The sequence below is a fragment of the Bacillus rossius genome, chromosome 1 (assembly GCF_032445375.1).
Source record: "Bacillus rossius redtenbacheri isolate Brsri chromosome 1, Brsri_v3, whole genome shotgun sequence".
Classification (NCBI taxonomy): domain Eukaryota; kingdom Metazoa; phylum Arthropoda; class Insecta; order Phasmatodea; family Bacillidae; genus Bacillus; species Bacillus rossius.
Window position 1 is genome coordinate 360,782,852 of NC_086330.1, and position 14,185 is coordinate 360,797,036.

At 62.6% G+C, this 14,185-nt stretch overlaps 1 protein-coding gene across 1 annotated transcript in view; it reads right to left on the reverse strand.

Annotated features, from left to right (window-relative positions):
* LOC134528293 (organic solute transporter alpha-like protein) overlaps positions 1-14,185 on the reverse strand; it is an 80,884-nt gene that overhangs the window by 32,172 nt on the left and 34,527 nt on the right. Inside the window, exons 2-3 of the mRNA XM_063361788.1 lie at positions 13,365-13,516; positions 12,323-12,561 (exon numbers count right to left, since the gene is read on the reverse strand). Of these exons, the coding sequence (XP_063217858.1) occupies positions 12,323-12,561; positions 13,365-13,516 (391 nt within the window). The remainder of the gene's footprint in view (positions 1-12,322; positions 12,562-13,364; positions 13,517-14,185) is intronic.

A 14,185-nucleotide genomic window follows, 5' to 3' on the forward strand; every position in this document is an offset into this window, starting at 1 on the left:
GACAGAGCAGGCAGCCGGAGGGCGACACTGACCGGGAAGGAAAGGTAGAGAAGGGCGAGGGAGCGAGACACCGACAGAGCAGGCAGCCGGAGGGCGACACTGACCGGGAAGGAAAGGTAGAGAAGGGCGAGGGAGCGAGACACCGACAGAGCAGGCAGCCGGAGGGCGACACTGACCGGGAAGGAAAGGTAGAGAAGGGCGAGGGAGCGAGACACCGACAGAGCAGGCAGCCGGAGGGCGACACTGACCGGGAAGGAAAGGTAGAGAAAGGCGAGGGAGGGAGACACTTACAGAGCAGGCAGCCGGAGGGCGACACTGACCGGGAAGGAAAGGTAGAGAAGGGCGAGGGAGCGAGACACCGACAGAGCAGGCAGCCGGAGGGCGACACTGACCGGGAAGGAAAGGCAGAGAAGGGCGAGGGAGGGAGACACCGACAGAGCAGGCAGCCGGAGGGCGACACTGACCGGGAAGGAAAGGGAGAGAAGGTAGTTGGAGGGCGACACCGACAGAGCGGGCAGCCGGAGGGCGACACTGACCGGGAAGGAAAGGCAGAGAAGGGCGAGGGAGCGAGACACCGACAGAGCAGGTAGCCGGAGGGCGACACTGACCGGGAAGGAAAGGTAGAGAAGGGCGAGGGAGCGAGACACCGACAGAGCAGGCAGCCGGAGGGCGACACTGACCGGGAAGGAAAGGGAGAGAAGGGCGAGGGAGGGCGACACCGACAGAGCAGGCAGCCGGAGGGCGACACTGACCGGGAAGGAAAGGCAGAGAAGGGCGAGGGAGCGGGACACCGACAGAGCAGGCAGCCGGAGGGCGACACTGACCGGGAAGGAAAGTAAGAGAAGGGCGTGGGAGGGAGACACCGACATAGCAGGCAGCCGGAGGGCGACACTGACCGGGAAGGAAAGGTAGAGAAGGGCGAGGGAGGGAGACACCGACAGAGCAGGCAGCCGGAGGGCGACACTGACCGGGAAGGAAAGGCAGAGAAGGGCGAGGGAACGGGACACCGACAGAGCAGGCAGCCGGAGGGTGACACTGACCGGGAAGGAAAGGGAGAGATGGGCGAGGGAGGGAGACACCGACAGAGCAGGCAGCCGGAGGTCGACACTGACCGGGAAGGAAAGGGAGAGAAGGTAGTTGGAGGGAGACACCGACAGAGCAGGCAGCCGGAGGGCGACACTGACCGGGAAGGAAAGGCAGAGAAGGGCGAGGGAGGGCGACACCGACATAGCAGGCAGCCGGAGGGCTACACTGACAGGGAAGGAAAGGTAGAGAAGGGCTAGGGAGGGAGACACCGACAGAGCAGGCAGCCGAAGGCGACACTGACCGGGAAGGAAAGGCAGAGAAGGGCGAGGGAGGGCGACACCGACATAGCAGGCAGCCGGAGGGCGACACTGACCGGGAAGGAAAGGTAGAGAAGGGCGAGGGAGGGAGACACCGACAGAGCAGGCAGCCGGAGGGCGACACTGACCGGGAAGGAAATGCAGAGAAGGGTTAGGGAGCGGGACACCGACAGAGCAGGCAGCCGGAGGGCGACACTGACCGGGAAGGAAAGGTAGAAAAGGGCGTGGGAGGGAGACACCGACATAGCAGGCAGCCGGAGGGCGACACTGACCGGGAAGGAAAGGTAGAGAAGGGCGAGGGAGGGAGACACCGACAGAGCAGGCAGCCGGAGGGCGACACTGACCGGGAAGGAAAGGCAGAGAAGGGCGAGGGAACGGGACACCGACAGAGCAGGCAGCCGGAGGGTGACACTGACCGGGAAGGAAAGGGAGAGATGGGCGAGGGAGGGAGACACCGACAGAGCAGGCAGCCGGAGGTCGACACTGACCGGGAAGGAAAGGGAGAGAAGGTAGTTGGAGGGAGACACCAAAAGAGCAGGCAGCCGGAGGGCGACACTGACCGGGAAGGAAAGGCAGAGAAGGGCGAGGGAGGGCGACACCGACATAGCAGGCAGCCGGAGGGCGACACTGACCGGGAAGGAAAGGTAGAGAAGGGCGAGGGAGGGAGACACCGACAGAGCAGGCAGCCGGAGGGCGACACTGACCGGGAAGGAAAGGCAGAGAAGGGCGAGGGAGGGCGACACCGACATAGCAGGCAGCCGGAGGGCGACACTGACCGGGAAGGAAAGGTAGAGAAGGGCGAGGGAGGGAGACACCGACAGAGCAGACAGCCGGAGGGCGACACTGACCGGGAAGGAAAGGCAGAGAAGGGCTAGGGAGGGAGACATTGACAGAGCAGGCAGCCAGGGGGCGACACTGACCGGGAAGGAAAGGGAGAGAAGGTAGTTGGAGGGTGACACTGACAGAGCAGGCAGCCGGAGGGCGACACTGACAGAGCAGGCAGCCGGAGGGCGACACTGACCGGGAAGGAAAGGCAGAGAAGGGCGAGGGAGGGCGACACTGACATAGCAGGCAGCAGGAGGGCGACACTGACCGGGAAGGAAAGGTAGAGAATGGCGAGGGAGGGAGACACCGACAGAGCAGGCAGCCGGAGGGCGACACTGACCGGGAAGGAAAGGCAGAGAAGGGCGTGGGAGGGCGACACCGACAGAGCAGGCAGCCGGAGGGCTACACTGACCGGGAAGGAAAGGGAGAGAAGGTAGTTGGAGGGCGACACCGACAGAGCGGGCAGCCGGAGGGCGACACTGACCGGGAAGGAAAGGCAGAGAAGGGCGAGGGAGCGAGACACCGACAGAGCAGGCAGCCGGAGGGCGACACTGACCGGGAAGGAAAGGCAGAGAAGGGCGAGGGAGGGAGACACCGACAGAGCAGGCAGCCGGAGGGCGACACTGACCGGGAAGGAAAGGTAGAGAAGGGCGAGGGAGGGAGACACCGACAGAGCAGGAAGCCGGAGGGCGACACTGACCGGGAAGGAAAGGTAGAGAAGGGCGAGGGAGCGAGACACCGACAGAGCAGGCAGCCGGAGGGCGACACTGACCGGGAAGGAAAGGTAGAGAAGGGCGAGGGAGCGAGACACCGACAGAGCAGGCAGCCGGAGGGCGACACTGACCGGGAAGGAAAGGTAGAGAAGGGCGAGGGAGCGAGACACCGACAGAGCAGGCAGCCGGAGGGCGACACTGACCGGGAAGGAAAGGTAGAGAAGGGCGAGGGAGCGAGACACCGACAGAGCAGGCAGCCGGAGGGCGACACTGACCGGGAAGGAAAGGTAGAGAAAGGCGAGGGAGGGAGACACTTACAGAGCAGGCAGCCGGAGGGCGACACTGACCGGGAAGGAAAGGTAGAGAAGGGCGAGGGAGCGAGACACCGACAGAGCAGGCAGCCGGAGGGCGACACTGACCGGGAAGGAAAGGCAGAGAAGGGCGAGGGAGGGAGACACCGACAGAGCAGGCAGCCGGAGGGCGACACTGACCGGGAAGGAAAGGGAGAGAAGGTAGTTGGAGGGCGACACCGACAGAGCGGGCAGCCGGAGGGCGACACTGACCGGGAAGGAAAGGCAGAGAAGGGCGAGGGAGCGAGACACCGACAGAGCAGGTAGCCGGAGGGCGACACTGACCGGGAAGGAAAGGTAGAGAAGGGCGAGGGAGCGAGACACCGACAGAGCAGGCAGCCGGAGGGCGACACTGACCGGGAAGGAAAGGCAGAGAAGGGCGAGGGAGGGAGACACCGACAGAGCAGGCAGCCGGAGGGCGACACTGACCGGGAAGGAAAGGTAGAGAAGGGCGAGGGAGGGAGACACCGACAGAGCAGGCAGCCGGAGGGCGACACTGACCGGGAAGGAAAGGTAGAGAAGGGCGAGGGAGGGAGACACCGACAGAGCAGGCAGCCGGAGGGCGACACTGACCGGGAAGGAAAGGTAGAGAAGGGCGAGGGAGCGAGACACCGACAGAGCAGGCAGCCGGAGGGCGACACTGACCGGGTAGGAAAGGCAGAGAAGGGCGAGGGAGGGAGACACCGACAGAGCAGGCAGCCGGAGGGCGACACTGACCGGGAAGGAAAGGTAGACAAGGGCGAGGGAGCGAGACACCGACAGAGCAGGCAGCCGGAGGGCGACACTGACCGGGTAGGAAAGGCAGAGAAGGGCGAGGGAGCGAGACACCGACAGAGCAGGTAGCCGGAGGGCGACACTGAGCGGGAAGGAAAGGTAGAGAAGGGCGAGGGAGGGAGACACCGACAGAGCAGGCAGCCGGAGGTCGACACTGACCGGGAAGGAAAGGGAGAGAAGGTAGTTGGAGGGAGACACCGACAGAGCAGGCAGCCGGAGGGCGACACTGACCGGGAAGGAAAGGCAGAGAAGGGCGAGGGAGGGCGACACCGACATAGCAGGCAGCCGGAGGGCGACACTGACCGGGAAGGAAAGGTAGAGAAAGGCGAGGGAGGGAGACACCGACAGAGCAGGCAGCCGGAGGGCGACACTGACCGGGAAGGAAAGGCAGAGAAGGGCGAGGGAGGGTGACACCGACATAGCAGGCAGCCGGAGGGCGACACTGACCGGGAAGGAAAGGTAGAGAAGGGCGAGGGAGGGAGCAACCGACAGAGCAGGCAGCCGGAGGGCGACACTGACCGGGAAGGAAAGGCAGAGAAGGGCGTGGGAGGGCGACACCGACATAGCAGGCAGCCGGAGGGCGACACTGACCGGGAAGGAAAGGTACAGAAGGGCGAGGGAGGGAGACACCGACAGAGCAGGCAGCCGGAGGGCGACACTGACCGGGAAGGAAAGGCAGAGAAGGGCGAGGGAGCGGGACACCGACAGAGCAGGCAGCCGGAGGGCGACACTGTCCGGGAAGGAAAGGCAGAGAAGGGCGAGGGAGGGCGACACCGACAGAGCAGGCAGCCGGAGGGCGACACTGACCGGGAAGTAAAGGTAGAGAAAGGCGAGGGAGGGAGACACCGACAGAGCAGGCAGCCGGAGGGCGACACTGACCGGGAAGGAAAGGCAAAGAAGGGCGAGGGAGGGCGACACCGACATAGCAGGCAGCCGGAGGGCGACACTGACCGGGAAGGAAAGGTAGAGAAGGGCGAGGGAGGGAGACCGACAGAGCAGGCAGGGGAGGGCGACACTGACCGGGAAGGAAAGGGAGAGAAGGGCGAGGGAGGGAGACACCGACAGAGCAGGCAGCCGGAGGTCGACCCTGACCGGGAAGGAAAGGGAGAGAAGGTAGTTGGAGGGAGACACCGACAGAGCAGGCAGCCGGAGGGCGACACTGACCGGAAAGGAAATGGAGAGAAGGGCGAGGGAGGGAGACACCGACAGAGCAGGCAGCCGGAGGGCGACACTGACCGGGAAGGAAAGGTAGAGAAGGGCGAGGGAGGGAGACACCGACAGAGCAGGCAGCCGGAGGGCGACACTGACCGGGAAGGAAAGGCAGAGAAGGGCGAGGGAGCGAGACACCGACAGAGCAGGCAGCCGGAGGGCGACACTGACCGGGAAGGAAAGGCAGAGAAGGGCGAGGGAGCGAGACACCGACAGAGCAGGCAGCCGGAGGGCGACACTGACCGGGAAGGAAAGGTAGAGAAGGGCGAGGGAGCGAGACACCGACAGAGCAGGCAGCAGGAGGGCGACACTGACCGGGAAGGAAAGGTAGAGAAGGGCGAGGGAGCGAGACACCGACAGAGCAGGCAGCCGGAGGGCGACACTGACCGGGAAGGAAAGGGAGAGAAGGGCGAGGGAGGGAGACACCGACAGAGCAGACAGCCGGAGGGCGACACTGACCGGGAAGGAAAGGTAGAGAAGGGCGAGGGAGGGAGACACCGACAGAGCAGGCAGCCGGAGAGCGACACTGACCGGGAAGGAAAGGCAGAGAAGGGCGAGGGAGCGGGACACCGACAGAGCAGGCAGCCGGAGGGCGACACTGACCGGGAAGGAAAGGTAGAGAAGGGCGAGGGAGGGAGACCGACAGAGCAGGCAGGGGAGGGCGACACTGACCGGGAAGGAAAGGGAGAGAAGGGCGAGGGAGGGAGACACCGACAGAGCAGGCAGCCGGAGGTCGACCCTGACCGGGAAGGAAAGGGAGAGAAGGTAGTTGGAGGGAGACACCGACAGAGCAGGCAGCCGGAGGGCGACACTGACCGGAAAGGAAATGGAGAGAAGGGCGAGGGAGGGAGACACCGACAGAGCAGGCAGCCGGAGGGCGACACTGACCGGGAAGGAAAGGTAGAGAAGGGCGTGGGAGGGAGACACCGACATAGCAGGCAGCCGGAGGGCGACACTGACCGGGAAGGAAAGGCAGAGAAGGGCGAGGGAGCGGGACACCGACAAGGCAGGCAGCCGGAGGGCGACACTGTCCGGGAAGGAAAGGGAGAGAAGGGCGAGGGAGGGCGACACCGACAGAGCAGGCAGCCGGAGGGCGACACTGACCGGGGAGGAAAGGCAGAGAAGGGCGAGGGAGCGGGACACCGACAGAGCAGGCAGCCGGAGGGCGACACTGACCGGGAAGGAAAGGTAGAGAAGGGCGTGGGAGGGAGACACCGACATAGCAGGCAGCCGGAGGGCGACACTGACCGGGAAGGAAAGGTAGAGAAGGGCGAGGGAGGGAGACACCGACAGAGCAGGCAGCCGGAGGGCGACACTGACCGGGAAGGAAAGGCAGAGAAGGGCGAGGGAACGGGACACCGACAGAGCAGGCAGCCGGAGGGTGACACTGACCGGGAAGGAAAGGGAGAGATGGGCGAGGGAGGGAGACACCGACAGAGCAGGCAGCCGGAGGTCGACACTGACCGGGAAGGAAAGGGAGAGAAGGAAGTTGGAGGGAGACACCGACAGAGCAGGCAGCCGGAGGGCGACACTGACCGGGAAGGAAAGGCAGAGAAGTGCGAGGGAGGGCGACACCGACATAGCAGGCAGCCGGAGGGCGACACTGACCGGGAAGGAAAGGTAGAGAAAGGCGAGGGAGGGAGACACCGACAGAGCAGGCAGCCGGAGGGCGACACTGACCGGGAAGGAAAGGCAGAGAAGGGCGAGGGAGGGCGACACCGACATAGCAGGCAGCCGGAGGGCGACACTGACCGGGAAGGAAAGGTAGAGAAGGGCGAGGGAGGGAGACACCGACAGAGCAGGCAGCCGGAGGGCGACACTGACCGGGAAGGAAAGGCAGAGAAGGGCGTGGGAGGGCGACACCGACATAGCAGGCAGCCGGAGGGCGACACTGACCGGGAAGGAAAGGTAGAGAAGGGCGAGGGAGGGAGACACCGACAGAGCAGGCAGCCGGAGGGCGACACTGACCGGGAAGGAAAGGTAGAGAAGGGCGAGGGAGCGGGACACTGACAGAGCAGGCAGCCGGAGGGCGACACTGTCCGGGAAGGAAAGGGAGAGAAGGGCGAGGGAGGGCGACACCGACAGAGCAGGCAGCCGGAGGGCGACACTGACCGGGAAGGAAAGGCAGAGAAGGGCGAGGGAGCGGGACACCGACAGAGCAGGCAGCCGGAGGGCGACACTGACCGGGAAGGAAAGTAAGAGAAGGGCGTGGGAGGGAGACACCGACATAGCAGGCAGCCGGAGGGCGACACTGACCGGGAAGGAAAGGTAGAGAAGGGCGAGGGAGGGAGACACCGACAGAGCAGGCAGCCGGAGGGCGACACTGACCGGGAAGGAAAGGCAGAGAAGGGCGAGGGAACGGGACACCGACAGAGCAGGCAGCCGGAGGGTGACACTGACCGGGAAGGAAAGAGAGAGATGGGCGAGGGAGGGAGACACCGACAGAGCAGGCAGCCGGAGGTCGACACTGACCGGGAAGGAAAGGGAGAGAAGGTAGTTGGAGGGAGACACCGACAGAGCAGGCAGCCGGAGGGCGACACTGACCGGGAAGGAAAGGCAGAGAAGGGCGAGGGAGGGCGACACCGACATAGCAGGCAGCCGGAGGGCGACACTGACCGGGAAGGAAAGGTAGAGAAGGGCGAGGGAGGGAGACACCGACAGAGCAGGCAGCCGAAGGCGACACTGACCGGGAAGGAAAGGCAGAGAAGGGCGAGGGAGGGCGACACCGACATAGCAGGCAGCCGGAGGGCGACACTGACCGGGAAGGAAAGGTAGAGAAGGGCGAGGGAGGGAGACACCGACAGAGCAGGCAGCCGGAGGGCGACACTGACCGGGAAGGAAAGGCAGAGAAGGGCGTGGGAGGGCGACACCGACATAGCAGGCAGCCGGAGGGCGACACTGACCGGGAAGGAAAGGTAGAGAAGGGCGAGGGAGGGAGACACCGACAGAGCAGGCAGCCGGAGGGCGACACTGACCGGGAAGGAAAGGCAGAGAAGGGCTAGGGAGGGAGACACCGACAGAGCAGGCAGCCGGAGGGCGACACTGACCGGGAAGGAAAGGCAGAGAAGGGCTAGGGAGGGAGACACCGACAGAGCAGGCAGCCGGAGGGCGACACTGACCGGGAAGGAAAGGGAGAGAAGGTAGTTGGAGGGCGACACTGACAGAGCAGGCAGCCGGAGGGCGACACTGACCGGGAAGGAAAGGGAGAGAAGGTAGTTGGAGGGCGACACTGACAGAGCAGGCAGCCGGAGGGCGACACTGACAGAGCAGGCAGCCGGAGGGCGACACTGACCGGGAAGGAAAGGCAGAGAAGGGCGAGGGAGCGGGACACCGACAGAGCAGGCAGCCGGAGGGCGACACTGACCGGGAATGAAAGGGAGAGAAGGTAGTTGGAGGGCGACACCGACAGAGCGGGCAGCCGGAGTGCGACACTGACCGGGAAGGAAAGGCAGAGAAGGGCGAGGGAGCGGGACACCGACAGAGCAGGCAGCCGGAGGGCTACACTGACCGGGAAGGAAAGGGAGAGAAGGTAGTTGGAGGGCAACACCAACAGAGCGGGCAGCCGGAGGGCGACACTGACCGGGAAGGAAAGGCAGAGAAGGGTGAGGGAGTGAGACACCGACAGAGCAGGCAGCCGGAGGGCGACACTGACCGGGAAGGAAAGGCAGAGAAGGGCGAGGGAGGGAGACACCGACAGAGCAGGCAGCCGGAGGACGACACTGACCGGGAAGGAAAGGTAGAGAAGGGCGAGGGAGGGAGACACCGACAGAGCAGGCAGCCGGAGGGCGACACTGACCGGGAAGGAAAGGTAGAGAAGGGTGAGGGAGCGAGACACCGACAGAGCAGGCAGCCGGAGGGCGACACTGACCGGGAAGGAAAGGTAGAGAAGGGCGAGGGAGCGAGACACCGACAGAGCAGGCAGCCGGAGGGCGACACTGACCGGGAAGGAAAGGCAGAGAAGGGCGAGGGAGGGAGACACCGACAGAGCAGGCAGCCGGAGGGCGACACTGACCGGGAAGGAAAGGGAGAGAAGGTAGTTGGAGGGCGACACCGACAGAGCGGGCAGCCGGAGGGCGACACTGACCGGGAAGGAAAGGCAGAGAAGGGCGAGGGAGCGAGACACCGACAGAGCAGGTAGCCGGAGGGCGACACTGACCGGGAAGGAAAGGTAGAGAAGGGCGAGGGAGCGAGACACCGACAGAGCAGGCAGCCGGAGGGCGACACTGACCGGGAAGGAAAGGCAGAGAAGGGCGAGGGAGGGCGACACCGACATAGCAGGCAGCCGGAGGGCGACACTGACCGGGAAGGAAAGGTAGAGAAGGGCGAGGGAGGGAGACACCGACAGAGCAGGCAGCCGGAGGGCGACACTGACCGGGAAGGAAAGGCAGAGAAGGGCGAGGGAGCGGGACACCGACAGAGCAGGCAGCCGGAGGGCGACACTGACCGGGAAGGAAAGGTAGAGAAGGGCGTGGGAGGGAGACACCGACATAGCAGGCAGCCGGAGGGCGACACTGACCGGGAAGGAAAGGTAGAGAAGGGCGAGGGAGGGAGACACCGACAGAGCAGGCAGCCGGAGGGCGACACTGACCGGGAAGGAAAGGCAGAGAAGGGCGAGGGAACGGGACACCGACAGAGCAGGCAGCCGGAGGGTGACACTGACCGGGAAGGAAAGGGAGAGATGGGCGAGGGAGGGAGACACCGACAGAGCAGGCAGCCGGAGGTCGACACTGACCGGGAAGGAAAGGGAGAGAAGGTAGTTGGAGGGAGACACCGACAGAGCAGGCAGCCGGAGGGCGACACTGACCGGGAAGGAAAGGCAGAGAAGGGCGAGGGAGGGCGACACCGACATAGCAGGCAGCCGGAGGGCGACACTGACCGGGAAGGAAAGGTAGAGAAAGGCGAGGGAGGGAGACACCGACAGAGCAGGCAGCCGGAGGGCGACACTGACCGGGAAGGAAAGGCAGAGAAGGGCGAGGGAGGGCGACACCGACATAGCAGGCAACCGGAGGGCGACACTGACCGGGAAGGAAAGGTAGAGAAGGGCGAGGGAGGGAGACACCGACAGAGCAGGCAGCCGGAGGGCGACACTGACCGGGAAGGAAAGGCAGAGAAGGGCGTGGGAGGGCGACACCGACATAGCAGGCAGCCGGAGAGCGACACTGACCGGGAAGGAAAGGTAGAGAAGGGCGAGGGAGGGAGACACCGACAGAGCAGGCTGCCGGAGGGCGACACTGACCGGGAAGGAAAGGCAGAGAAGGGCGAGGGAGCGGGACACCGACAGAGCAGGCAGCCGGAGGGCGACACTGTCCGGGAAGGAAAGGGAGAGAAGGGCGAGGGAGGGCGACACCGACAGAGCAGGCAGCCGGAGGGCGACACTGACCGGGAAGGAAAGGTAGAGAATGGCGAGGGAGGGAGACACCGACAGAGCAGGCAGCCGGAGGGCGACACTGACCGGGAAGGAAAGGCAGAGAAGGGCGAGGGAGGGCGACACCGACATAGCAGGCAGCCGGAGGGCGACACTGACTGGGAAGGAAAGGTAGAGAAGGGCGAGGGAGGGAGACACCGACAGAGCAGGCAGCCGGAGGGCGACACTGACCGGGAAGGAAAGGCAGAGAAGGGCGTGGGAGGGCGACACCGACAGAACAGGCAGCCGGAGGGCTACACTGACCGGGAAGGAAAGGGAGAGAAGGTAGTTGGAGGGCGACACCGACAGAGCGGGCAGCCGGAGGGCGACACTGACCGGGAAGGAAAGGCAGAGAAGGGCGAGGGAGCGAGACACCGACAGAGCAGGCAGCCGGAGGGCGACACTGACCGGGAAGGAAAGGCAGAGAAGGGCGAGGGAGGGAGACACCGACAGAGCAGGCAGCCGGAGGGCGACACTGCCTGGGAAGGAAAGGTAGAGAAGGGCGAGGGAGGGAGACACTGACGGAGCAGGCAGCCGGAGGGCGACACTGACCGGGAAGGAAAGGTAGAGAAGGGCGAGGGAGCGAGACACCGACAGAGCAGGCAGCCGGAGGGCGACACTGACCGGGAAGGAAAGGTAGAGAAGGGCGAGGGAGCGAGACACCGACAGAGCAGGCAGCCGGAGGGCGACACTGACCGGGAAGGAAAGGTAGAGAAGGGCGAGGGAGCGAGACACCGACAGAGCAGGCAGCCGGAGGGCGACACTGACCGGGAAGGAAAGGTAGAGAAGGGCGAGGGAGCGAGACACCGACAGAGCAGGCAGCCGGAGGGCAACACTGACCGGGAAGGAAAGGTAGAGAAAGGCGAGGGAGGGAGACACTTACAGAGCAGGCAGCCGGAGGGCGACACTGACCGGGAAGGAAAGGTAGAGAAGGGCGAGGGAGCGAGACACCGACAGAGCAGGCAGCCGGAGGGCGACACTGACCGGGAAGGATAGGCAGAGAAGGGCGAGGGAGGGAGACACCGACAGAGCAGGCAGCCGGAGGGCGACACTGACCGGGAAGGAAAGGGAGAGAAGGTAGTTGGAGGGCGACACCGACAGAGCGGGCAGCCGGAGGGCGACACTGACCGGGAAGGAAAGGCAGAGAAGGGCGAGGGAGCGAGACACCGACAGAGCAGGTAGCCGGAGGGCGACACTGACCGGGAAGGAAAGGTAGAGAAGGGCGAGGGAGCGAGACACCGACAGAGCAGGCAGCCGGAGGGCGACACTGACCGGGAAGGAAAGGCAGAGAAGGGCGAGGGAGGGAGACACCGACAGAGCAGGCAGCCGGAGGGCGACACTGACCGGGAAGGAAAGGTAGAGAAGGGCGAGGGAGGGAGACACCGACAGAGCAGGCAGCCGGAGGGCGACACTGACCGGGAAGGAAAGGTAGAGAAGGGCGAGGGAGGGAGACACCGACAGAGCAGGCAGCCGGAGGGCGACACTGACCGGGAAGGAAAGGTAGAGAAGGGCGAGGGAGCGAGACACCGACAGAGCAGGCAGCCGGAGGGCGACACTGACCGGGTAGGAAAGGCAGAGAAGGGCGAGGGAGGGAGACACCGACAGAGCAGGCAGCCGGAGGGCGACACTGACCGGGAAGGAAAGGGAGAGAAGGTAGTTGGAGGGCGACACCGACAGAGTGGGCAGCCGGAGGGCGACACGCACTTGGACACCTGGAGCTGTGGCAGGCAGCAGCAGCAGGGCCAGCAGCAGCAGGGAGCCACGCGGGTGTCCAGCGAGTCTGGCTTGGCGCGGCGCACCAGCTCCGCCTCGCCGCCGCAGTACGCCACCAGCAGGCAGAACAGCTGGTACAGCGCCGCCATGAACATGCCCTGGGTGACGGCCTCGGCGAGCAGCTGCGCGCGGGGCACGATGATGGCGCAGTACGTCGCTATGGCGACCACCTGCGGCCACATACAACCTTGCATTTACAGTATTTATCTTCTCAAATACTCAACTTTTAGTATGCAACTTTTGACGGAAGAAAAGTTTTACGCGCGATTTTAAGTATTCTAGTAAACATTAATGTACTAATAAAATTAAAATAATGTATAGTCTCGGAAGGGGCTATCGGGGTCTACCAGCCCTCTACTTTTTTTTTTGGAGCAGCGCTTTGTGACACATTTACAAGGAATATAAAATAAAACAGTGTTGCTACCAACCACCATGGGCGCACGGACCCAGGCTCTCATAATTCCTTGGCGGGAACCACACATAACTTAGAAAAACACAACTTAGAACAGTCATAACTTTGAAATATCGTAAAAAAAATCCACGTAACTTAGAACTGTCATAAGTTAGAAGTAGCTTCAGCCTCTGTGTATAGCTAAAAGCTCTAACGCTCTTCCTGGTTGCGTATGCGGCGTATCCGCATCCATGTCCATGGGGGCCCCAGCCTGGAAATCCTTATAGGATACGAAGGCTGGGTTATCAAAAAGGAGGAGAGATCCTCATAACTTATCATAAGTTAGAACGATCATAACTTAGAAACACACAACTTAGAACTGTCATAACTTGGAAACACGCAACGCAGAACCACACAACTTAGAAACGTCGTAACTTAGAAAATCATAACTTAGAGCTATCACAACTTAGAACTTCCATGGCCAGTCACCACGTGTCACGTCGTAACTCGAGACAGTTCTCTTAACGTAGCGAGCCAGTGACACAGACAGTGATGTACAGTGATGCACAGCGATGCACTCACCGGGTAGACGCCGAGGACGAAGGCCGAGTGCGTCTTGACGAGAGGGGGCGCCTTCTGCATGACGTGCCGCAGCGTGTCGACGTACACGAACAGGATGAACAGCACGGCGGCTGCCCCCAGCGTGAACAGGGTGATGCCCGCCACGTTGATGGCTGCAACGAGATCACCGCTGTAACTGCTGCTGTCCGGGCAAACGGCAGTGGTTTCGGCAGTCAAGTGGCAAGCTCGGTCGAACTATAAAACTCCCAGAGCGATCCCAGTCATTCCATACTTTTTGACGTGACAATGTCTAGTAAATCGATGAACGCCGGCTGCACGCACGAAAAAAGTGTCCCGTAACGCTCATTGTCCCGTTACGCGGTGTCCCGTAACGCTCATTGTACGCTTGCGCCGCATCTATCTCTCTTCCACTCGATTGGAACAACCATCGATTTGACTTTTTCGAGGCACATTAAACTTGAAACACTCCCATTCGTTTCCTACTTTTCCTATCATCGTCCTACCCTTAACAGAATAACACAGATTGGAAGAAGTTAAATAGCAAACATGTATAAAAGTTATAGTTGAAATAATCTGTTCGTTAAAGTAATAAACATATTTTAATTAATGAGTGCAAATAAAAGTAAATTGATCAATTAAATTGTAGATTTCATTTCACTTCTTCTTTGTATCCATACGAAATAGTGATAATTCAATAAAAATGATTCAATTTTATTAATAAAAGTATGCAATCATTTCATCAATGTTTTGTTATGACGTTGTCACGTTAAAACTATCGTCCGTAAACCGACTTTACAGACAACCAATTTTTTTCTCATCTA